A 27,557-nucleotide genomic window follows, 5' to 3' on the forward strand; every position below is an offset into this window, starting at 1 on the left:
CAGGAAAACTCGAAACTAGTTCATGCGTACTTAGTTACAATGGAACATGACCAATCTCACCGAAACTTATGCCAAAATATTTACACATCTAAATTGTCACCAAATGAGGTAGCGCAGTGGTTAGCACACTGGATTCACATTCGGGAGGATGATGGTTCAAACCTGTTTAAGGCCATACTGATATAGGTTCTTCATGATTTCCCTAAATCGCTTCAGGAAAATGCCGGAATTGTTCCTTTGAAAGGGCACAGCCAACTTCCTTCCCCATTCTTCCCTAATTTGATGGGACTGATGACCTCGTTCTTTAGTCCCTTCTCACCAAATCAAACAACCAATCTAAATTGTCAGTATTATTATTCTGTAGCTGTACAAAGCACATGTTAGCTAAAATAATATGCCTATCAAAGGTCATAATGTTAATTTCAAGTCTAAAATATATCTCAAAAATACATAAGCTTCATTAGCAACATAATGTTTATGATAATGTTATTTCCATATCCAAAATGTCTGTCAAAAATACATAAAGTATGTAACTTGCAGTACTTCCATGTCTTGTAGTATTTATCAATAATTTCTAAGCACAAACAATGATAATGTCAATATTGTTTCCACGTTTATCTGTATTATTGATCTATAAACACATGTTAGTTAAAATGATGTGTCAGTTACTGAAAGAGTGCAGTTATTGTATAACTTACACTTGACACTTAAAAAATGATTATGGTCTCTCAAATTAAGTGTCACAGTGCTATTTCCAAGTCTAAATTGTCTATATTATTAGTCTACAAAACACGTGCTAGCTATTATAATGTGTCAGCTACTGCAAGAGCGCAGTTACTGTGTAACTTGGACCTGACGCATAAATCACGACTGTTAGCTCTAAAATTAAGTTTGCAATGCTATTTCTATGTCTAAATTTTTCGAGAATAGTACAAAACACATGTGGCTGAAAATAAAATGCTGCAGTAGCCGTTGACGCTTCATCCTACACCTAATTGAGGCTGTGTTGCAAGTATAAACTGAGCAAGCATCAGTTTAGGAGAAAAGAAAATGATGCACCAAGAAAAATATAATTAATGTTATTACCTGGCTACTATAGCTTTTTCAATTACTTTAGCTTTTCAATTACTTTTGATCTGGGATCTATCTTTGGTAGCATGTTTAGACACCATTACGTTTTCTGACGCTTGAACATACCATACTGTATCAAAAATGGCACAGTTCAATGAGCTCTTTAATGCGTTGTATAGCTTAAACTGCAACACCCAAGTATAACTATGAAAACTGGATAAGGTTCCATACAGAGAGGGAAATTTCGATACCCCAAAAATTCGATTATTGCACCAAAATAAAATGACTTATGAAAATATGTAAAGATTTTTTGTACAAAACACACATGGACTGTATATCATAATATGCAAGTATAAGTGCAGGTCACTGAGCATGGTCGAAAATTCAGTCTTTGGACCAAAATAAAATCGTCTGTTTTATTTATCAAAATATGTAAAGGTTTCACTTACCAAACATACATGTCAGTACTGTCATACTTTAATTGGTCTATAACATTTTAAAAAATCACATGGTTCACTAATTTGGACTACTGACATAAGTTATAGGCAAAACTGCGCTTGGCAATGAGTCTAAATCGATTGTTGTACCACACTTTAAAAACACTGAAAATTGTCTATATTATTTATCAAAAAATATTAGGGTTTGTTCCATAATATTACAAAACACACTGTCACTGTTGCTGATCTAACTTATAGCTTAAAGTGTGTACTTGTTGAAAACTGCTGTCTCACAGTGGAAAATACATGACACTTTGATGAACTAGCACACTGAACAGTAATAATAGACATTCATATAGGTAAAAAAATGAGGGTTGTTAAGCTGTTGACTACCCACTTTCAACAACTTTTGAGTCATCCAAATATTATAGTGACTCCAAGTTAGTGTATCAACTTCATTTTGCAGTACAAAATGTTTGGCATCTTCTGCTGATAATGCTAACTTATGTTACTGCACAATGGAGAGTACATGACAATTTGCCCCATAGATCGCCATTTTACAGTAAAATAGTAACAAATTGACCCCCTACACTGCTGCACAGTCAAGGGCATCTTGCCATGGTTTGCACTGCTCCCTCCGTTGCAGGTTCGTGTCCTCCCTCGGGCATGGGTGCATGTGTTGTCCTTAGCATAAGTTAGAGTAAGTAGTGTGTAAGGCTAGGGACTCCCCCCATGAACCACAGACCTTGCCGTTGGTGGGGAAGCTTGTGTGCCTCAGCGACACAGATAGCCGTACCGTAGGTGCAACCACAACGGAAGGGTACCTGTTGAGAGGCCAGACAAACGTATGGTTCCTGAAGAGGGGCAACAGCCTTTTCAGTAGTTGCAGGGGCAGCAGTCTGGATGATTGACTGATCTGGCCTTGTAACATTAACCAAAACGGCCTTGCTGTGCTGGTACTGCGAACGGCTGAAAGCAAGGGGAAACTACGGCCGTAATTTTTCGCGAGGGCATGCGGCTCTACTGTATGGATAAATGATGATGGCGTCCTCTTGGGTAAAATATTCCGGCGGTAAAATAGTCCCCCATTCGGATCTCCGGGCGGGGACTACTCAGGAGGACGTCGTTATCAGGAGAAAGAAAACTGGCGTTCTACGGATCGGAGCGTCGAATGTCAGATCCCTTAATCGGGCAGGTAGATTAGAAAATTTAAAAAGGGAAATGGATAGGTTAAAGTTAGACATAGTGGGAATTAGCGAAGTTCGGTGGCAGGAGGAACAAGATTTTTGGTCAGGTGAATACAGGGTTATAAATACAAAATCAAATAGGGGTAATGCAGGAGTAGGTTTAATAATGAATAAAGAAATAGGAGTTCAGGTAAGCTACTACAAACAGCATAGTGAACGCATTATTGTGGCCAAGATAGACACGAAGCCCACACCTACAACAGTAGTACAAGTCTATATGCCAACTAGCTCTGCAGATGACGAAGAAATTATTCAGGTAGTGAAGGAAGATGAAAATTTAATAGTCATGGGTGATTGGAATTCGAGAGTAGGAACAGGGAGAGAAGGAAACATGGTAGGTGAATATGGATTGGGGCTAAGAAATGAAAGAGGAAGCCGCCTGGTAGAATTTTGCGCAGAGCATAACTTAATCATAGCTAACACTTGGTTCAAGAATCATGAAAGAAGGTTGTATACATGGAAGAACCCTGGAGATACTAGAAGATATCAGATAGATTATATAATGGTAAGACAGAGATTTAGGAAACAAGTTTTAAATTGTAAGACATTTCCAGGGGCAGATGTGGACTCTGACCACAATCTATTGGTTATGAACTGTAGATTAAAACTGAAGAAACTGCAAAAAGGTGGGAATTTGAGGAGATGGGATCTGGATAAACTGAAAGAACCAGACGTTGTAGAGAGTTTCAGGAAGAGCACAAAGGAACAATTGACAAGAATGGGGGAAGGAAATACAGTAGACGAAGAATGGATAGCTTTGAGGGATGAAGTGGTGAAAGCAGCAGAGGATCAAGTCGGTAAAAAGACGAGGGCTAGTAGAAATCCTTTGGTGACAGAAGAAATACTGAATTTAATTGATGAAAGGAGAAAATATAAAAATGCAGTAAATGAAGCAGGAAAAAAGGAATACAAACGTCTCAAAAATGAGATCGACAGGAAGTGCAAAATGGCTAAGCAGGCATGGCTAGATGACAAATGTAAGGATGTAGAGGCTTACCTCACTAGGGGTAAGATAGATGCTGCCTACAGGAAAATTAAAGAGACCTTTGGAGAAAAGATAACCACTTGTATGAATATCAAGGGCTCAGATGGAAACCCAGTTCTAAGCAAAGAAGGGAAAGCAGAAAGGTGGAAGGAGTATATAGAGGGACTATACAAGGGCGATGTTCTTGAGGACAATATTATGGAAATCCCCCTGCAGGTCCGGGGTAAGAATAGGCCCGAGGTATTCCTGCCTGTCGTAAGAGGCGACTAAAAGGAGTTTCAACCGTTTCGGCGTTTCATGCGATGGTCCCCCTTGGGGTTTGACCTCCATTTTTCTAAATTCTACGGAAGTACGAACCTTTTGGGGAAGGACGCCTTACGTGGTGTCTCACTGGTCTTCAGTGCACTAAGACCTTGGCACTCAGCATTGTAACGGCGTTGTAACCACACCCACTATTCCTCAAATTGGGCCTAAACGCCTGATAGGTTGCACAAGTTACGCCAATAGTGCGTCCCCATCTGCACCTACGATCATGATGGACTTTCCATGGCACCCGAAATCCAGCACGGTAACCAGCCCGTTGTGGTGGGGTCGTCATGTACCCTCTAGGTTGTAGCCCCCTGACAACACAGGGATCGTACTGCCGATACCTGAGCTGCACCCTCCCCACGTCGGCCAAGGAGTAGATGCCCGTCCCCTTGGGGCATCAGGACTCCCGTCAACGGTCATCCTGCCAGGTGGCCCTTGCTGAGGCTGGGTGGCGCCCGTGGGGAGAGCCCCGGGTCGGAGTGGGTGGTATCGGGGCGGACGTTTCGCAGATGAAACGACAACATGTATCAGGTCGCTCTGCGACCGAGTCTTTTAAAAAGAAAGGTACTGTCTCTGGTTCTGGTTCTCCTGCCCTTTCCCCCTAGGCCACTCCCTGGGAGGAAGGACAGACCTGCCAGCTTGGGGCGAAGTACTTCCCCTGCTATTTAGTCTGTTCTCGGACCGATGGGGGGACGTTCGCCACCTCCAAGCCCATGTTCTTTGTCCAGCACATCGAGAACATCTTCGGGGAAATCGAGGCTCTCAGTAAAATGCGTTCGGGGTCCGTTCTTATAAAGACCACCTCCGCCACTCAGTCGGTGGCGCTCAAGGCGTGCGACCGACTAGGGGACATCCCAGTGTCCATTGTCCCGCTTCTGGCACTGAATAGGACGCAGGGGGTTATTTTTCATCGGGACCTCCTGCTGCAATCTGATGAGGAGCTCAGGGCCAACCTAGAGCGCCGAGGCGTGCATTTCTTCCGGCGAGTCCAGCGCGGCCCCAAAGACCGTCGCATCGACACCGGGGCCTTTATCCTCGCCTTCGAGGGGGACGTTCTCCCGGAGAAGGTAAGGGTGATGTGCTACCAGTGCGACGTGCGACCTTACGTCCCGCCTCCTATGCGCTGCTTTCGGTGTTTGCGCTTTGGGCACATGTCGTCACGGTGTGGGGCTGAGCCCCTTTGTGGCGATTGTGGACGTCCTCTTCGTGAGGAACATACATGCACCCCAACACCTTGGTGCGTCAATTGTCCTGGCATCCACTCGCCTAGATCTTTAGACTGCCCTGCATATCAGATCGAGAAGAAGATTCAAGAATTAAAAACTTTGGATCGTCTCTCTTATTCTGAGGCCAGGAAGAAGTATGACTGCCTCCATCCCATGACGTTGACAACTTCGTTTGTCTCAGTCGTGTCCACTCCTTTCACAGTATCCTCACCCCTATCCTGCTCCCGGCTGTCCTCAGTTTCGCCGGGACGCTCTGCTGCCAGGCGCTTAGCTGGCCTCTCGTCGGCGAATGATGCTGCCCCTCCTACGCAACCCGGGAAAGTGGCCGCAGCTGGCGATGACTCGATGGAACAGGATCCGCCTCCCGCCGGTTGTAGCGTTGTTCCCTCGAAACCTGGTCCTCTGTGGCCATCGAGGTGACCAGCTCTTCACCCGTTTTGTTCCCCCTTTTTTCTGACTAGCGATGGCTTTGTTACATTGGAACATAAGAGGTATTCGATCTAATCGGGAGGATTTACAACTGCTCCTCTGCCTGCACTGTCCGCTCGTCCTTGGTCTCCAGGAAACCAAGTTGCGCCCAACTGACCGTATTGCTTTTCCCCACTATACCTGGGAGCGGTCTGACCTCACCCCTGTGGACGGTATTCCAGCTCATGGTGGGGTCATGTTGCTCGTTCGGGACGATGTCTATTACCATCCCATCCCATTGACCACCCCACTCCAAGCAATAGCTGTCCGTATTACTCTTTCTGCCTTTACTTTTTCCGTTTGTACTGGTTACACTCCATCGTCATCCACAGTTAGTCGAGCTGACATGATGCACCTGATTGTTCAGCTTCCTCCGCCGTTTTTATTGTTTGGCGACTTCAATGCCCATCATCCCCTTTGGGGCTCTCCTGCATCCTGTCAGAGAGGCTCCCTCTTGGCGGATGTCTTCAACCATCTCAATCTTGTCTGCTTCAATACTGGCACCCCGACTTTCCTCTCGGACTCTACTCATACGTACTCCCACTTGGACCTCTCGATTTGTTCTACCACTCTTGCCCGTCGGTTCGAGTGGTATGTCCTTTCTGACACCTATTCGAGCGACCACTTCCCCTGTGTCGTTCGTCTCCTGCACCACACCCCATCCCCACGTCCTTCGAGCTGGAACACAGCGAAAGCTGACTGGGGACTTTACTCCTCCCTGGTGACCTTTCCGGACCACGACCTTCTCAGTCGTGACAGTCAGGTCGAATACCTCATGGCTGTTATCATCCATGCTGTCGAACGTTCCATTCCTCGTACTACCTCTTCTTCACATCGCGTTCCCGTCCCCTGGTGGAATGAGGCTTGTAGAGACGCTATCCGTGCTCGACGACGTGCTTTACGCACCTTTCGCCGCCATCCTACGTTGGCGAATTGTATTGGATACAAACGACTCCGAGCGCAATGCCGTAGAGTCATCAAAGACAGCAAAAAAGCTTTTTGGGCCTCTTTCACCAGCTCCTTTAACAGTTTTACTCCCTCTTCTGTCATCTGGGGTGGCCTGCGCCGGCTGTTGGGCATTAAGGCCCACTCCTCGGTACCTGGCCTGACTTCAGGTAATGAGGTCCTTGTTGATCCTGTGGATGTCTCCAACGCCTTCGGCCGCTTTTTCGCGGAGGTTTCAAGCTCCGCCCATTACCACCCTGCCTTCCTTCCCAGGAAAGAGGCAGAAGAGGCTCGGCGACCTTCCTTCCACTCGCTGAATCTGGAAAATTATAATGCCCCCTTTACTATGCGGGAACTCGAACGTGCACTTGCACTGTCCCGGTCCTCTGCTCTGGGGCCAGATGCCATTCACGTTCAGATGCTGGCCCACCTTTCTCCGGCAGGCAAAAGCTTCCTTCTTCGTACCTACAATCGCGTCTGGACCGAAGGTCAAGTCCCCATGCATTGGCGTGACGCTGTCGTTGTTCCTATACCCAAACCTGGGAAGGATAGACACCTTCCTTCTAGTTACCGCCCCATTTCTCTTACAAGCTGTGTCTGTAAGGTGATGGAGCGCATGGTTAACGCTCGGTTAGTTTGGTTTCTTGAATCTCGATGGCTACTTACCAATGTTCAATGCGGCTTTCATCGCCGCCGCTCCGCTGTTGACCACCTTGTGACCTTGTCGACATTCATCATGAACAACTTTTTGCGAAAGCGCCAAACGGTAGCCGTGTTCTTCGATTTGGAGATGGCTTATGATACCTGTTGGAGGGGAGGTATCCTCCGCACTACGCACAGGTGGGGTCTACGCGGTCGCCTGCCTCTTTTTATTGATTCCTTTTTAACAGATCGAAGTTTTAGGGTACGTGTGGGTTCCATATTGTCTGACGTCTTCCTCCAGGAGAACGGAGTGCCTCAGGGCTCCATCTTGAGCGTAGCCCTTTTTGCCATAGCGATCAATCCAATTATGGATTCCACCTAATGTCTCAGGCTCTCTTTTTGTCGATGACTTCGCGATCTACTGCAGTGCCCAGAGAACATGCCTCCTGGAGCGCTGCCTTCAGCGTTGTCTAGACAGCCTATACTCATGGAGTGTGGCAAAAGGCTTCCGGTTCTCTGAAGAGAAGACGGTTTGCATCAACTTTTGGCGATATAAAGCGTTGCTTCCGCCATCCTTACATCTCGGTCCCGTTGTTCTCCCATTCGTGGACACAACTAAGTTTCTAGGGCTCACACTGGACAGGAAACTTTGTTGGTCTCTGCACATCTTTTATTTGGCTGCCCTTTGTACACGTTCCCTTAATGTCCTTAGAGTTCTTATTGGTTCATCTTGGGGAGCGGATTGCACTGTCCTGCTTCGCTTGTATCAGTCCATAGTCCGATCAAAGCTGGATTATGGGAGCCTCGTCTACTCGTCTGCTCGGCCATCCCTCTTACGCCGTCTCAACTCCATCCACCATTGGGGGTTACGTCTTGCGACCGGAGCATTCTACACTAGTCCCATCGAGAGTCTTTATGCTGAAGCTGCCGAATTACCATTGACCTACCGGCGCGACGTATTGCTTTGTCGGTATGCCTGCCGGCTGTTGTCAATGCCCGAACACCCGTCTTATCAGTCCTTCTTCGCCGATTCTCTCGACCGTCAGTATGGGTTGTATGTGTCTGCCCTGCTGCCCCCTGGAGTCCGCTTTCGTCGCCTACTTCGACAATTGGATTTTGCCCTCCCTACCATCTTCAGAGAGGGTGAGAGCCCAACACCACCGTGGCTCCAGGCTCCGGTTCATATTTATCTCGACCTCAGCTCGCTCCCGAAGGAGGGTACTCTGGCTGTAGTGTATTGCTCATGGTTTGTCGAACTTCGTGTGCGACTTGCCAGTCACACCTTTATTTACACTGATGGCTTCAAAACTGACGATGGTGTCGGCTGTGCCTTTGTCGTCGGGGCCGGCACCTTTAAATACCGGCTCCTCGACCAGTGTTCCAGCTTTATGGCCGAGCTTTTTGCTCTCCATCAGGCCATTCAGTATGCCCGCCGCCACCGCCATTCATCGTATGTACTCTGCTCTGATTCACTCAGTGCTCTTCAGAGCCTTGGAGCTCCATATCCGGTCCATCCCTTTGTGCAACGGATCCAGCAGTCCCTCCATTCTTCTGCTGCTGATGGCTCTCCTGTCAGCTTTCTGTGGGTTCCCGGCCATGTAGGAGTGCCTGGGAATGAGGCTGCAGTCCTCCTGCCTCGGCCAGCCTCCCATTGTGTCCCGTCATCTGACATTAGTGGGGTTGTTTGTAAGAGGCTTGTGTCTTTGTGGTGGGATACTTGGTCATCACTTCAAGGAAACAAGCTCCGGGCAGTAAAACCGATCCCAACTGCTTGGACAACCTCCTCCCGACCATCTCGGCGAGAAGAGGTCCTTCTGACCAGGTTGCGGATTGGGAATTGCCGGTTTAGCCTACCTGCTCTCCAGTGACCCAGCCCCGCAGTGCCCTTGTGGTCATGCATTAACAGTGCGCCATGTTTTATTGTCGTGTCCTCGTTTTAGTCAGTCTCGTGTTGTCCTGTCTCTGCCATCTACTTTACAGGATATTTTAGCTGATGACGCTCTAGCGGCTGCTCGTGTTCTTCGTTTCATTGCTTTGACTGGCTTGTCCAAATTCATCTAACTCCTTCACTTATTTTATCTGCATCTTTGTAAGAACTTTCTGGGGTCCCCCCCCCCTTGAGTTTTACTAGATTCTATGTGCTCTACCACTTGTGACTGGGCGCTAATGACCTCAGTAGTTGAGCGCCCTTAAACCCCAAACAAAAAAAAAAAACAAAAAAAAAACAAAAATTATGGAAATGGAAGAGGATGTAGATGAAGATGAAATGGGAGATATGATACTGCGTGAAGAATTTGATAGAGCTCTGAAAGACCTAAGTCGACACAAGGCCCCGGGAGTAGACAACATTCCATTAGAACTACTGACAGCCTTGGGAGAGCCAGTCCTGACAAAACTCTACCATCTGCTGAGCAAAATGTATGAGACAGGCGAAATACCCTCAGACTTCAAGAAGAATATAATAATTCCAATCCCAAAGAAAGCACACATTGACAGATGTGAAAATTACCGAACTGTCAGTTTAATAAGTCACGGATGCAAAATACTAACGCGAATTCTGTACAGACGAATGGAAAAACTGGTAGAAGCTGACCTCGGGGAAGATCAGTTTGGATTTCGTAGAAATATGGGAAGACGTGAGGCAATACTGACCCTACGACTTATCTTAGAAGAAAGATTAAGGAAAGGCAAACCTACGTTTGTAGCATTTGTAGACTTGGAGAAAGCTTTTGACAATGTTGACTGGAATAATCTCTTTCAAATTCTGAAGGTGGCAGGGGTAAAATACAGGGAGCGAAAGGCTATGTACAATTTGTACAGAAACCAGATGGCAGTTATGAGTCGAGGGCCATGAAAGGGAAGCAGTGGTTGGGAAGGGAGTGAGACAGGGTTGTAGCCTCTCCCCAATGTTATTCAATCTGTATATTGAGCAAGCAGTAAAGGAAACAAAAGAAAAATTCGGAGTAGGTATTAAAATCCATGGAGAAGAAATAAAAACTTTAAGGTTCGCCGATGACATTGTAGTTCTGTCAGAGACAGCAAAGGACTTGGAAGAGCAGCTGAACGCAATGGACAGTGTCTTGAAAGGATATAAGATGAACATCAACAAAAGCAAAATGAGGATAATGGAATGTAGTCGAATTAAGTCAGGCGATGCTGAGGGAATTAGATTAGGAAGTGAGACACTTAAAGTAGTAAACGAGTTTTGCTATTTGGGGAGCAAAGTAACTGATGATGGTCGAAGTAGAGAGGATATAATATGTAGACTGGCAATGGCAAGGAAAGCGTTTCTGAAGAAGAGAAATTTGTTAACATCCAGTATAGATTTAAGTGTCAGGAAGTCGTTTCTGAAAGTATTTGTGTGGAGTGTAGCCATGTATAGAAGTGAAACATGGACGATAAATAGTTTGGACAAGAAGAGAATAGAAGCTTTTGAAATGTGGTGCTACAGAAGAATGCTGAAGATTAGACGGGTAGATCATGTAACTAATGAGGAAGTATTGAATAGGATTGGGGAGAAGAGCAGTTTGTGGCACAACTTGACAAGAAGAAGGGATCGGTTGGCAGGACATGTTCTGAGACATCAAGGGATCACCAATTTAGTACAGGAGGGCAGTGTGGAGGGTAAAAATAGTAGAGGGAGACCAAGAGATGAATACACTAAGCAGATTCAGAAGGGTGTAGGCTGCAGTACGTATCAGGAGGTGAAGAAGCTTGCACAGGATAGAGTAGCATGGAGAGCTGCATCAAACCATTCTCAGGACTGAGGACCACAACAACAACAAGGCAAGGGACCGATGACCTTTGCAGTTTAGTCCCATAGAACTTGACACAAATTTCCAAATCTACCCCATACACAGGCCTGTTACAGCAAAATGGTAACAAATTGCCCTATGCATCGTTATGTTACAGCACATTTGTAATTTATTGCCACAATACATCACCATGTTACATAAAATTGTAACAAATTCCACCATACCCCAAATCAGTGGTGACAGTGTGTGTATGTGATATAACCAGAGAGTGGGTGTCAGCTACTGAATCCCAAATAGTATTCTTAACACTGGCGGCTGCCATTATCCCAATTAAGGTGTCTACCATGAGCTGAAACGCATGTTGGATACTACTGGTGTCATGATAGTAAGTTTACATGATGATTGCTATTATCCTGATCAGTACAACTACCATTACTTTTAATGTACGATTTTACTCAACAATTAAAAAAATAATGCCCTGTCAGTTGGTCTCAGCTACTGGATCTCAAAACTGTATTCTAATACCAAAAGCTTGTAGTGTATGTGGCATAACCTGACAGTGAGTGTCAGCTACTGGGTCTCAAATAGTATTCTAACAGCAGAAGTTGACACATGTGGCTATAACCCAACAGTGAGTATCAGCTATTGGATCTGGATCTTAAATAGTATCCCAAACACCAAACAAAATTCAAAAAAATGGGTCCATTCATCAGCACTACTTTACAAAATTGTAACAAATTGCCCCATACATCTACGTTGTTGCACGAAAGTGCAAGATATCACAACTCTTACACAAAATTATCAAAAATAGCCACATACATCAACATTCTTGCACAAAACTGTAGTAGACAGCCCTTTTCATTGTTATTGTTACACAAACTGCTAAGAAATTGTTTCATACATTGTCATTTATGCTGATGTCATTTATACATATTCTTAGTTAGCAACATATGGTGCAATTTGTTACAATTTCATGTCACAATGATGACGTACGATACAATTTGTTAGTTTTGTGAAACACAAGGTGTATTGGGGCAGTTTGTTATAATTTCGTGTACCAATGACAATGTATGGGGCAATTTGTACAATTACATTTTTGCCTAATCCATAACTGTCTGCCTACATAAGTGACTGGTCAGCATAAATGGTTGGCACACGGAGGACCTGGGTTCAAGTCCTCCATACTGCCAAGGATTTTTCCTTGGTGGAGGACTGGTATGGGATGTACTCAGCCTTGTGATTGCAACTGAGGAGCTACTTGACTGACTAGTAGTGGCTCCACTGTCCAGAAAATCTGCCAAAAGGCCAAGATAGCAGTGTGCTGATCACATGTCCCTCAATAACACATCTGCTTGACACTGCAATGCAGAGGATGACACGGTGGCCAGTGGATAGCCCTTTGGCATTCACGGCCTGGCCAGGAGCTCGTTTTTTATCTATAACTGTATGTAAAATGGGAGAATTGGTTACAATTTTGCTGTATCATGGTGACATACAGGGTATTACAAAAAGATACGGCCAAACTTTCAGGAAACATTCCTCACACACAAAGAAAGAAAATATGTTATGTGGACATGTGTCCGGAAACGCTTACTTTCCATGTTAGAGCTCATTTTATTACTTCTCTTCAAATCACATTAATCATGGAATGGAAACACACAGCAACAGAATGTACCAGCGTGACTTCAAACACCTTGTTACAGGAAATGTTCAAAATGTCCTCCGTTAGCATGGATACATGCATCCACCCTCCGTCGCATGGAATCCCTGATGCACCGATGCAGCCCTGGAGAATGGTGTATTGTATCACAGCCGTCCACAATACGAGCACGAAGAGTCTCTACATTTGGTACCGAGGTTGTGTAGACAAGAGCTTTCAAATGCCCCCATAAATGAATGTCAAGAGGGTTGAGGTCAGGACAGCATGGAGGCCATGTAATTGGTCAGCCTCTACCAATCCATCGGTCACCGAATCTGTTGCTGAGAAGCGGTCTTATACTTCATCTGAAATGTGCAGGAGCTCCATCGTGCATGAACCACATGTTGTGTCGTACTTGTAAAGGCGCATGTTCTAGCAGCACAGGTAGAGTATCCCGTATGAAATCATGATAACGTGCTCCATTGAGCGTAGGTGGAAGAAACTAAAATGAGATCTAACATGGAAATTAAGCGTTTCCGGACACATGTCCACATAAAATCTTTTCTTTATTTGTGTGTGAGGAATGTTTCCTGAAAGTTTGACCGTACCTTTTTGTAACACCCTGTATAGGGGCAAAGTGTCAAGTAGCCTCATACCCTAACAGTACCCATCATACATTCAGGGTAATGGTAGTCACCATGTCAAATGACCATCATTACGCTCAGTAGTATCAACCATGGCAGTCACCATAATTAAGGTTGTGGCAGTCACAGTCTACTGTTCAGCATGTTATTTCATCAAAGATTCTTGTAGTCTCCACTATGTAATAGCATAAGTTAGCAATGTCAGCAGAAGATCAAGAACATTTTGTAATACAAGATAAAGTTAATAACTTAGCATGGATGCACTATAATGCCTGGGTGACTTTCTAAAATAGCTGAAAATGGATAGTTCAAAGCATATCAACCCTCATTTCCAACCTGTATGAAGGTGTATCAATGTTGTTTCATTGAGGTGTCATGTAGTTTGAACAGAGTGACAGCATTTTTCAGTCATTGGCGAGTGCACTTATAAGCTGAAAGTTAGGTCAACAGTAATGTTACATGTGTTTCGTAATTTATACAACGGATCTTTAAATATTTTGATAAATAATGCACACACATTTTGTTCTCTTTAAAGCAAAGTGCAGTAATCAAACTTTGCTTGTTGTGATGTGCACATTAATCTATTAGATATATCAGTAGTGCCAATAATCTGTATTTTTTTAACAATATTATAGAAGAATGAAATTACTTCAGTAGCACCTTTTATGTTTTGTACTTCAGATACACACATAGTTTGATTGCTTCAAAGACTGAATTTTTGTTGACAATCAGAGACCTGTAGCTATACTTGCATTTTGATAAATAACTTTGTTTTGATAAAAAGATCTCATTTTCAATACCTGGAACTTTCATCTTTGTGTGAAACCTTTTCCATCTTTTCCTTTTTACATTATGTATTTGGTACTTTTAACAGAGCAGAAAAGATAGATTACTACTTGCCATACAGATAACCTGCTAAGTTGCAGATAGGCCCAATTAAAAGACACTTACACATAAGCCTTCGGCCACAGTCAATTGGAAAAAGAGTAACACACACCATTCATTACTACAAGCAAGCACACCTCACGCATAGCCCGCCCAGATATCCGTGCAGTCTAATGCACTGTTTCCCGAGTGGGAAGCCTCAGCGATTGAGGGCTGGTTCCCCTTATTCCACCTCAGTCACACTATGTCAAATTCTGTCTCCATGTACACGTAAACCATAATTACTCTACCACGCAAACATTTGGGGTTTACACTTGTCTGGTATGAGATGTTCCCCAGGGGAGGGGGGGGGGGGGTCAAATGGGGGCTGAACTGCACAATAAACCTGGGTTTGGTGTGGGGCGGCAGTGGGGTGGGTGGTCTGCTGTGGTCTGTTGTGGGGTTGTGAACTGTTAGGGCTATGGCAGGACGAAGTCTCTCCATCGTTTCCTGACTGCCAACTCTGGCAGCACAGGCTGGAGTGCAACTATACTGTGAGATAGAAGCAGTAATTTGAATGGGGTGAGGGAAGGGGAAGTGCTAGCAGTGTATAGGTTAGGGAAGAAAGGAGTGTCATCTTGCGAGGTGTGCAGGTACTAGAACGCTATCAGGCACAGCGTCAGGAGGTTGTGGAGCAGGGAATTGGGGAAAATGGAATGAAAAAGGAGAGGAGCAGAGAAAGATGGGCAGGTGCATTAGCAGAGGATGACAAAGAAAGAGTGTAGGCGATGAGAATGGGGAGGAGGTAATAGGACAGAGAGGGTGGGAAATGTTGGGTGGAGGGTGTGGGGACAGTATGTTACCATAGGTTGAGTCCGGGATAATTACAGGATCACAGAATGTGTTGTAAGGGTAACTCCCATCTGTGCAGTTGAGAAAAGCTGGTGGTGGATGGCTTGGTTGGTGAAGCAGCCATTGAAATCAGGCATGTTGTGTTCAGCTGCATGTTGTGCCACAGGGTGGTCTACTTTCCTCTTGGCTATAGTTTGGTAGTGGCCATTCATCCAGGTGGACAGCTGGTAGGTAATCTTCATGTAGATTGTTCTTATTCCTATGACATTTAACTGGTGAATAAATAATGCTGAAACTTGTAGTGCAATAAAAGATAGATAGCTCCATGTCATGCATTTAAAAAATGTATTAGTTATTTACAATAAAATTCAGGTACAATGTGAGATATACAATCACAGCACATTATGATGCGTAAATACACCGATTTCCTAACCATATACAAATTACAGGGTGGTATTTCTGTTGTCACAATAAACTGCCAGCACATACAAAAATAAGAACTTGGGACATATATATATATATATATATATATATATATATATATATATATATATATATATATATATATATATATATATATATAAAAAACCACAAAGATATAGCTTGTTAGCCACGCTTTAAAGTTCTCTGTAGAACATTGTGTGTGAATTCCCAGTTATAATTTAGTTATCAGAGGAAGACTAAATTATTTTTGGATGTATCTACTTTTGCATGGATGGGTACACATACAGCAACCTAGAGCACTTAATACATTACATTACATTACCTGAAATGTCAGCAGCTGTTTCCAAAGTGGTAGCTTCAATGTGAGCAATGTTTGACATTCAAGTAAATCAGTTTCCAGAGGATTAGATCAGATGAGGGGAGGAAGGTGGGAAGTATTTGCTTGATTCTGTGAGGAATGTAATGAAAAAGGACATTAGTGGATCTTTCTATGTAAACAACACAAAGCAATCCTTTCAAGTTAAACATCTCTGATTTCTGCCACATTTTCTATGTTCAATCATCTCGGTAAGAGATGAACAGCTACCGATCTCTGCCATACACTGTCAGATGGCTTGCGGAGTATGGATGTAGATGTAGATGTATATGAGAACCATGTGGAAATTACAGGCCTGCAAACTGAAACTAAAATTTACTAGACTTGTGATTCTAATCTATATAGAGCAATGGACTTACCACCAGAAAACTAATTTAGTAGGCCCTTGCATTAATATGCAGTATGACTTCACATCCTCCAATTAATCTTTTCCCTTCCTATCCCAGACTGTCACCAGCCAGCAGTCAAGGTGATCCTGGGTGTAGAGGAACCTTTCTTAACTTAAATGTGTTGTCTCCTAGAGACTTCCATAGAATAACATGAAAGTGTGTATATGTGCCACTTCCATTTTCATTTATCAGTGCAATATAATGAAACTATCAGGTTTCTTTCCATGCGGAAGGAGGTGCGCTTAGTAACTGTACTAATTTCAAGTAGTAAAGGGTACCCCTTACTACTTGACATTGAAACTAAATAACTCAAAATATACCACACACAGAATATATAAATATACTTTTATAAGGATTGGATAGGAAATTTACGCTTGTATTATAGATTTTAGTTAAAATTGTACCAACCATCACCACCTCACACATTATCATTGGCACTTTCGTCAGTGAAATTAATTTCATAATTACGTTCTTGAATGCGCAATGACAAAACAAGCAGTGGCAATGGCCAACCTAAAGAAGTTTTTTTTTGTTTTGTTTATGCCTTCTGGCTGGATCAACGGAAGCGTCCGATTCCACCCGTCTGCTTTGACCCGTGACGTAATGGTATTGTGGTGTGTGACGTCACGACGATGTGGAGTTTTTGAGTTGGTTGTGTTTCTAGGCTCCATGTTGTTATATTTGCTGGTGCCCTCTGCTGGTAAAAATAGACGTGCTCAGTTTAACGGGTAACATTGTGTTCATTTGAGTTTGGGTTGTCATCGTGCTAAAGTAGTTTTGAGTTTCTGTAGTTAGTGCGATAACGTGGGTTGTGAAGTATTTTCAGTGAATTATTTAGGCGAATAGCCTAGGAAGAAATTGACTCCTTGCGAGAAAACGTAAAAACTGAAAATTGTGACCGGAGTGTTGCGGCATTTTTTGTAACACAACTAGAAAAAAAAGGAAGACCTTAAAGAATATGGTACCATTGTCTAGGTGAAAGATACGTATGCATGAGACAATACAAATTTAGGCTGAAGTTCTGTAGAAGCCAAATTATTTTATTGTTGCCAGTGCCACATAAGCTTTCTGTGTATGTGATTCACACACTTTTAACTTTTGCTGCAGAGTTTTAAAGGTGGAAAGAGAATGTAGCAACGCATCAGGAACATTCGTTATGGTCATACAGTGCAGTATTTGTTTCATGCAGTCCCGCACTGCTAGTATGTTCTTACATCCATGTCTCAATTATTAAAGCACGATAAGATGGGTTGGAATGACACTGACGAAATTACATACAAATAGTGTTTAACAACAGAGATCAAGGTACTGCGGTGTTTGCTACGACTTTAAACAGCTTCTACAACACTAATTTATCACCCAGCAGGAGCTGGAAATCTTTCGGATACTAAAGACGAACGCAAAGTAAAATGATCTCGCGTTCGTAATACGCAGGTATCACAACAGTTCACAGGGAAAAATTCACCCATTACAAATGCAAATACTAATTAAGTCTGTCATATATGGAAATATCCGACTTATTTCATTACACATTTCTACATGATCCCACTCTTTTGTTCTTTAATTTTGGTGAGATGATAACAAATAAATAGGCAAAACGATTTTGGCTTATTTATGCACAGCCTTGACTTATCCGCGTTATTACCGACAGACGTTCCTTTACACAATTAATTATACTAAACGAGTTGATGGAAAATTGCGCTCATTGCAATTAACAAATATCAGATTTTTAAGCTACACAGAAAAAACACCATGAAACGCGAAAGATAATATGGATCACAATTTCATTTTTGTTTATTATGAAAATGTTTTCAATTAACAATTCAGTATTGATATTTTTATTTCTTTAATAATGCGCTATTTCGCTAGTGGCATCTGGAAAAATGAAATTCGTGCCAATTACTGAATATTTTCGTATTTCTTATTTTTATGACTGACATATCTCCCCTTCTAACATCCTTGATTACGTCTTTGACAGCAGAATACTTCTTTGAACGCTATGCAGAGGAAAACAAAGACGCGTGAATATTTGTATTTTGGCGGCAGTAGTGTGTTGTTTGCGCATCGTGTACGGTTTGTTGTCGTCGAAGACTAGCAAAATGGCTGGTGTTTTTGGCATTCACGTGGGGAATTCTTCGGCCTGCTTGGCGTATTGTAAGGTTGGTAATGTTTTTCATATTTGTTGTTCACTGAGAACTTCTAATGTGCCAGAAGTGAAGTCATGAACGATTATTCTTCTAGCTCGAATGTATTCGTGAGAAACGTTCTAATAAGATCATATCAATGTAACTTTGACATTGTTTTACGTTTTGTTTCTCAGGATGGGAAAGTTGATATTATAGCCGACGACAGTGGCAACAGAATAATGCCTGCAATAGTCGCGTTTGTAGACGGTGAAGAGGTAAGGAAATTTTGTACTAAGCAGCAGTTTATTTGAATAGTGCCCTCTAAGCTGAAATTGCCTGTTACTTCTTAATTTAGTTGGTTTACCACTGTTCCGTAATTCCGCTTCGTGATCAAAATTTAAGAGATCGAATGTGTTTCAGACTGTTGGACTCCCAGCGAAGGCAGCTCTTGTTAGAAATGCCACATGTACAATCGTTCGCAATAAGAAACTCTTAAATGACAGTATTCCTGACGACGAACTTGAGCATCATATCAAGTCAGTGAAATGTAAAATAGTGACTGAAGGAGGCCTGAAATATGAAATCCGAGATGAAGACAAGGTTGCTGTGTATACCCCAGAAGGAGCCATGACGTGCATTTACAAAAAGCTGTTTGGTATGTAGAAATGTTTTTATGCGTATCGCCCTGATCTCATATTCCTACGAGTAGCTAGTATGGTTCATTCCGTGTAATCTCACAGGGGGTGAAAATGTGGCTATTTCAGAATTTAGTCATATTTGGAACATGGATGTCCACATGTCTCAGTAGTAAAACTGCCAAATAGCACTGTTCTAACTCTTACCATTTTTGATAAATTCAGGTTTGAAGATTCATGGGTGGGTACCCAGTCATTAGTCAGGAACTGGTTTTCGTATTCTCAGACACTTGCTATTCAGTAATGAGGTGACCTACAGACATCAAGTATTTTAGTCATGTACTGTGTGAGTCATTAAGTTGATATATTGCATAAAAAGTAGGATACATCTCTGTTTTTTATGAATAACGTTGAGAATTGCTCTTTCTCCGTGATGTGCTTTACATGTGTGATTTTTTACAAATTATAACTTCACAGAGGGAAAAAATGCAGACTTCATCGTACGCACTATAACTCTTTAGTGCTAGCATTAAGTATAAATAACAATGACAAGCTTTTGGCATTGAAATTAGTAGTTCTCACCTTCACTTAAAGATGACTCCATCACAAAAAAGGGCAAATTTGACAAATTTCAAAGTCCTGTGGGGTACATAGACAATTGAATCACAATATGATTTTTTGCTGAAATGTTTATATATCTGTCAGCAATCTTATCTGCAAAGAATACAGGGCATTAATAATAAAAACGTGTATTCCTTGAAAAATTGACCTGTAGGTCAGAACTGTAAACAATTTAGAGCTGAAAACAGTTATGAATCATTTTTCTCAGTGTGTATGTTGTATTTCTCTGTTAAGTGTCTTTCCTGTGTAAAGAATTAAGGGACAATGTGGGTGCACAAATGAGGTGATACATCCATATTCTGTCACTGCAACTTAAAATGACAAGTTAAATGAAACATAAGAAATGGTGTAAGCAGTAATGAGACACAGTAATAACTTTAAATATGTACTTATATGTACAGATATAAAAATTTTACAAAGAACGTTTTGATAAACAAATTCAAATATAAAGAAGGAAACTAACTTTAAAACCCTTCCACTTTGCATATAACTGTTTTCCTCGACATCTTGATGCAGAAGCAAAATGAGTTCACTTAAATGTGAGAGATATTATTTTTTTCCGAAGCACTTGTTGTCATGTTTATACAACTCCTCACTGTGTCTTTGTAATGATGGGAATATGCCTGACATGTAGCAGCATTGGATAAGGGGACCCAAACAGCATCATTCCAAGCTAGCCATGAAGGGAATTGTAAATCAGCAGTAGGCATGCAGTTAATCTCAACATCTTTAAACTCATGTGATGCCTGGGAAATGGGTCCTGTGTGCCAGATTTTGTTGTATTTGAAAGCCACGTTCTGCCTGACTTGCAACCTTTTCTGCAAACCATTTCATGAGCTCCCATTGCGACACTGCTCCTTTTTTATATGTTGGAAGTCTCTTTATTATAAAGGTGTTAATTGCAGTGAGTAGTAATGTGTGGTGCAATCATATTACTGGAAATGTCATTGCTATACTGTACCTGTGTTCTGAGAAACCTTAATGTTACTTGATCTGTGAAGAAACAGAGCATATTAGCACCCTGTATTGTCTGGAGTGCCCTGTGAACAATGCAACCAATTTTCCGATATAAGGAGCTCCTAACTCAGAAATGTAGAATACAGCTCGTAATGGACAGTTTCAAGTTTTTATTATCTGCTCCACCTTTATTGAGTATTGTCAGAGTAACTTCTACTGTTGGTGTCCTAGAGCACATCGGACTTAAAGAAAGAACAATTAAAGAGAGTCATGGTTTAATTGCTGCTCCAGAATGCAGGAGTGGTCAAAAGATGTTACCTGGAATTGTCAGAGAAGAAGTAGTGATATCTTACGAAAATGATAATATTTCAAGACTTTGTGCAAGGAATTAAAGACTCCTTCCACCATGGTTCATAACAAGAAGATTCACATAAAATTGCATGAAGGTTTCTTGAAATACAAGTACAGCACAGTGACAGTTTCAGAAACCCAATTGAAACAAGCATTTCTAGTCATTGCTACTATCACCTTTCTAATGAAGAGACTTCCAATGAATGCAAATGGGAGCACTGTTGCTATGGAAACTCGTGAAAATGCTTTTTGGGAATGATTGCAAGTTGAGCAGAATGTGGCTTTCAAATTCTACAAAATCTGGTACACAAGACACATTTTCCACCAATCACGTGAATTTAAAGATGTTGAGATTAACTATATGCCCCCTACAGATTCACAATTCCTTTCATGGTCCAGTTGGAATGATGCTGTTTGGCTACCCTTTGCCATTGTGACGTCTAAGGCAGATGTCCTATCATTACAAAGACATGGTGCACAGTTTTATAAACATGACAATAAGTGCTTTGGAGAAAAATCATATCTCTCACCTTTAAGTGAACTCATTTCATTTTTGCATCAAGATATCAAGGAAAACAGTTATATGCAAGGTGTGTGTGTTTTAAAAATGCAGTTTCCATCTTTGTATTTGATTTTTTTATTTTTTTTATGAAATTTTTCTTTGTGGAGGTTTTATATCAGCATATACTGGTATATATTCAAAGTTCTTAACGTCTCTCATTATTGCTTGCTGCTTTTCTTACTTTTCACTGAAGTTTGTTTTTAATTTACAGTAACAGAATAAAAATATATCACCTCATTTGTGCACTAAAGTTATCTATTGTAATTCTTTACACTGAAAAGACAACTAACAGTGAAATAATAATAAAAAATCCCGTGGAGGCCCGGGAAAAGAATAGGCCTCCGGTATGTTCTGCCAGTCGTAAAAGGCGATGAAAAAGGAATAACCATTAATAGGGCTAACCCCCCTTTTAGTGTGATTAGTTGGTTCAGGACAGAACTAAAGAAGCCTCGGACAAGCGTCGTCATGGTCGGGGATGACGCTTGAACCCTATGCCCGCCCACAATGGTAATGACACTGCTAGCCAACTGGAAAATGATTCAAATCCAAATAGAGGTGTTTTGCAGGATATGCTTCCTGCAACCACCCTAGAAGGAAAACAAAAACAGAGGATGAGATGGTCAGATGAAGTTAATCGACACCTCATGCTCTGTTATTACCAGGCAACAAACCTAGGAACCAACACAACTGGATACAGATCACAAGTATACACAACATTTATAATCAGATGCCCAGAATTAAAATTTTTAACAGAACGACGACTAGCTGATCAGATCGGTGTAATAATAAAAAATAACAGGATACCCCAGTCAGAATTAGAAAACATCAAACAACAAGTACAACAAATACTGGAACAAAATAATGTGCAATCAGAAGAAGAAGAAAATACAGTACTGGACTCAAACATCCCAGAGCAAACAAACAAAGGACAACACGCATCAATTAAACAATCAGAGGAAAACTAAATCTTAAGACAGCCACCAGAACAAGCACAAATAGAACACGAAGTGACACACATGTTAGATATAGAAGAAAAAATTCAGCTGACATATATAGAATACAAAGACACAAATACAGACATTAGACCATTCTTGCATAGACCACCAAATAACCCACAAGTCGAAACAACAATAAAAACTATCAACACAATCATATACAGCAAAATAAATGAAAACACAACTATGGAAGAGTTAAAACTACTGGTTTATATAGGAGCACTCACTACACTAAATATACACACTAGGCAGAGATCAGAACCAACCAACACACAGAAGAAACCCACAAAACCAGCATGGCAACACAGGCTACAGATCAGAATAGAAAAACTGAGAAAAGACATCGGACAGCTAACACAATTTATAAGAAATGAAATGTCAGAAAAAAAGCGAAAAAGGTTAGGTAAAATCTCACAACAAGAAGCGATAGAGCAATTAGATGAAAAGAAGCAGAAATTACAAGCATTGGCCAAACGAATTAGGAGATACAAAAAAAGTGAAAATAGAAGGAAACAAAACCAAACATTCAACACAAACCAAAAGAAATTTTACCAGACAATAAACACACACATTAAAACAGACAATCCACCAAACATAACAGACATGGAACACTTCTGGAGCAACATATGGTCAAACCTGGTACAACATAACAGGCATGCACGGTGGATACAAGCAGAAACAGACACATACAAGATGATACCACAAATGCCTGAAGTGATAATTTTGCAACATGAAGTCACCCAAGCAATTAATTCTACTCACAATTGGAAAGCCCCTGGAAAAGATAAAATAGCAAATTTCTGGCTAAAGAAGTTCACCTCAACACATTCACATCTAACTAAATTATTTAACAGTTATATTGCAGACCCATACACATTCCCTGATACACTTGCACATGGAATAGCTTATCTGAAACCTAAAGATCAAGCAGACACAGCAAACCCAGGTAAATATCGCCCCATAACATGCCTACCAACAATATACAAAATATTAATTTCAGTCATTACACAGAAATTAATGACACATACAACACAGAACAAAATTATAAATGAAGAACAAAAAGGCTGTTGCAAAGGAGCACGAGGATGTAAAGAGCAACTGATAATAGATGCAGAGGTGACATATCAAGCTAAAACTAAACAAAGGTCGCTACACTCCGCATACATTGATTACCAAAAAGCCTCTGATAGTGTACCCCAGTCATGGTTACTACAAATATTGGAAATATACAAAGTAGATCCTAAATTGATACAGTTCCTAAACATAGTAATGAAAAATTGGAAAACCACACTTAATATCCAAACAAATTCAAATAATATCACATCACAGCCAATAAAGATTAAGCGTGGAATATACCAAGGAGACTCATTAAGTCCTTTCTGGTTCTGCCTTGCTCTGAACCCACTATCCAACATGCTAAATAATACAAATTATGGATACAATATTACTGGAACATACCCACACAAAATCACACATTTGCTATACATGGATGATCTAAAACTACTGGCAGCAACAAATCAACAACTCAACCAATTACTAAAGATAACAGAAGTATTCAGCAATGATATAAATATGGCTTTTGGAACAGACTAATGTAAGAAAAATAGCATTGTCAAGGGAAAACACACTAAACAAGAAGATTACATATTGGATAACCACAGCGACTGCATAGAAGTGATGGAAAAAACAGATGCCTATAAATATCTAGGATACAGACAAAAATAGGAATAGATAATACAAATATTAAAGGAGAACTAAAAGAACAATATAGACAAAGACTAACAAAAATACTGAAAACAGAATTGACAGCAAGAAACAAGACAAAAGCTATAAATAATTATGCTATACCAATATTTACCTACTCATTTGGAGTAGTGAAATGGAGTAACACAGACCTAGAAGCACTCAATACACTTACACGATCATAATGCCACAAATATAGAATACATCACATACAGGACTCGCATTCGGGAGGACGACGGTTCAATCCCGCGTCCGGCCATCCTGATTTAGGTTTTCCGTGATTTCCCTAAATCGCTCCAGGTAAATGCCGGGATGGTTCCTCTGAAAGGGCACGGCCGACTTCCTTCCCCATCCTTCCCTAATCGGATGAGACCGATGACCACGCTGTCTGGTCTCCTTCCCCAAAACCAACCAACCAACCAACATCACATACATTCAGCAACTGAAAGATTCACATTAAGCAGAAAGGAAGGAGGAAGGGGATTTATCGATATAAAAAACCTACATTATGGACAGGTAGACAATTTAAGAAAATTCTTTCTAGAACGAGCAGAAACTAGCAAAATACACAAAGCGATCACTCGTATAAATACATCGGCTACACCACTGCAATTTCATAACCACTTCTACAACCCTTTAGATCACATAACATCAACAGATACGAAGAAAGTAAATTGGAAAAAGAAAATACTACATGGCAAGCACCCGTATCATCTAACGCAGCCACACATCTATCAAGACACATCCAACACATGGCTAAGAAAAGGCAATATATACAGTGAGATGGAAGGATTCATGATTGCAATACAGGATCAAACAATAAACACCAAATATTACAGCAAGCATATTATTAAAGATCCCAATACCACAACAAATAAATGCAGACTTTGCAAACAACAAATAGAAACAGTAGATCACATCACAAGCGGATGTAAAATACTAGCAAATACAGAATACCCCAGAAGACATGACAATGTAGCAAAAATAATACATCAACAGCTTGCCTTACAACATAAACTTATAAAACAACACGTTCCCACATACAAGTATGCACCACAAAATGTACTGGAGAATGATGAATACAAATTATACTGGAACAGAACCATTATAACAGACAAAACAACAACACATAACAAACCTGACATCATACTCACCACTAAAAGAAGAAATTAACACAACTAATTGAAATATCCATACCCAATACAACAAATATACAAAAGAAAACCGGAGAAAAAGTTGAAAAATACATCCAACTGGCTGAGGAAGTCAAGGACATGTGGCACCAGGATTAAGTTGACATTATACCAATTATACTATCAACTACAGGAGTCATACCACACAATATCCACCAGTACATCAATGCAATACAGCTACATCCAGACTTGTATATACAACTACAGAAATCCATAATTATTGATACATGTTCAATTACCCGAAAGTTCCTAAATGCAATATAACATATACCACACAGTTAAAAGGAAGCCACGCTTGATGAAGGTCCGCGTCACTTTCCATTTTTGACCAGACATAACGTCTGAGAAAAGAAAGAAAGAAATAATAACAATAATAATAGTAACAATAGTGATAATAATAATTTATTATCATTCAGCTCTTACAGCAATAGACAGTCATAAGCGTACATTTCTATATGAACTACTATATCAATGTAATTTAGTTTACATGAAATAGGTAAAACTAGAAATTATATGTTAGAGAGCAGCATTTTCATTTCCAATACATTTGTCAACTGGGTAAAGAGGTTGTTTACTAGTAGCTTATACAGAAGCGTCTGATTCCACCCGTCTGCTTTGACCCATGACGTCACAAGTATGGCGGAAACGACCGTCCACAATGACTCCAATATGGCGCCTATGACTTCATTACGTAAACATAACAAACATGAAAATACATCGAAAAACACACACACACACACACACACACCTTCCACGAAACACTTAATCAAACTAATGGGACAAGTGTAGGAAATTGGGGGTTTTTGGGTGGGGACAATTAAATATAAACACACGCCACTAACCCAAACAACAAAAAACTCTAAAATGACAAGACCCCACAACTTCCACTACACACAAAATCCACTGGAATCGATCACTTCCCTTGGTCGACAGAAACAACTGCTACCACACTATAAATCTCAGAAATTTCACCACCACCACACCTAATCCTACCACACAAAAACACACACACACACACACACACACACACACACACACACACACTCACACACACACTAGGAAATCAAAATTGCAATCAAACACTTCCCTTGACCTGTTATCCTTACGACACATCCACATATAGCCATCCCTGGTCAGAGACGCCAAAACTTTAGTAAGTCTCATTGCTTCACGACACACTGAAACACTTCACGACTTCAGCCAACAGCCCGCATTGCTCAAGAAATTCTATTAGAGACAACGCACTGTCCCCCAGCATCGCAGACAACCAAAAACTGTTGACCTTGTCAGTCATATCCATACCTACCAAAGACATAAGCAAAGAAATTTAGCAAAATTTACACATGAACAGAAAAGAAACTACAGTAATGTCAACATAACAAGACCAAAATCATTAATTCATTGAAATATATTCCACTGAAGGCACAGTCACCACTGATACTACACACATGCAATGCTACCACACAAGTGAACCCCATATGCCACATAACACGCTACCCATAAACACACCAACAGAGAGAACCACCGACCGCAACAATACGCCACCTATAAACACGCCACACACACACACTAAACCAAAAACATCACCTAACATACAAATACACCACTGGAGACCACCACCGATCACATCAAAACAACACCTACAAACACCCCATTCTCACAAACTAAACTCTGCGCCGTGGTGACATCACACACCACAACAGCCTTACGTCAAGAGTCAAAGCCGACGGGTGGGATCGAACGCTTCCGTCGACCCGCTTATACAATTTAGCTTTAAAAATATTTATAGGCAATTCTGTAAAATCTACCCTTGGCCTATTAAACATCCTTAATCCAAAGGCTAGGTAGGAGTTACGTGATTTAGATGATGTGTGGTATGGTATGTCTACATGTGTGCTGTTTCTAGTGTCAAAACTATGTACATCAGTTCTCAGTGTGAAATTAGAAATGTTGTTTCTAACATAGAATAAAACATTATAGATGAATAAGTTTACTGTTGTCAGATGTTCCAGTTTAATGAACTGAAGTTTACAATGTTCTGTTTTATCAGAATCTGTCATTATTCTTATTACTTTCTTCTG

At 41.3% G+C, this 27,557-nt stretch overlaps 1 protein-coding gene across 2 annotated transcripts in view; it reads left to right on the forward strand.

The window, feature by feature from the left end:
- The first annotated feature begins 18,261 nt into the window (after positions 1–18,261).
- The window catches only part of LOC126470702 (heat shock 70 kDa protein 14-like), a 204,126-nt gene continuing 194,830 nt past the window's right edge, over positions 18,262–27,557 (forward strand). For both annotated transcript variants that reach the window (XM_050098703.1, XM_050098704.1), the window contains exons 1-3: positions 18,262–18,452; positions 18,614–18,694; positions 18,840–19,074. In XM_050098703.1, coding sequence (XP_049954660.1) covers positions 18,393–18,452; positions 18,614–18,694; positions 18,840–19,074 — 376 coding nt within the window. In that variant the 5' untranslated portion in view covers positions 18,262–18,392. The remainder of the gene's footprint in view (positions 18,453–18,613; positions 18,695–18,839; positions 19,075–27,557) is intronic.

Source organism: Schistocerca serialis, chromosome 3, assembly GCF_023864345.2.
Source record: "Schistocerca serialis cubense isolate TAMUIC-IGC-003099 chromosome 3, iqSchSeri2.2, whole genome shotgun sequence".
In the NCBI taxonomy this organism is placed as follows: Eukaryota; Metazoa; Arthropoda; class Insecta; order Orthoptera; family Acrididae; genus Schistocerca; species Schistocerca serialis.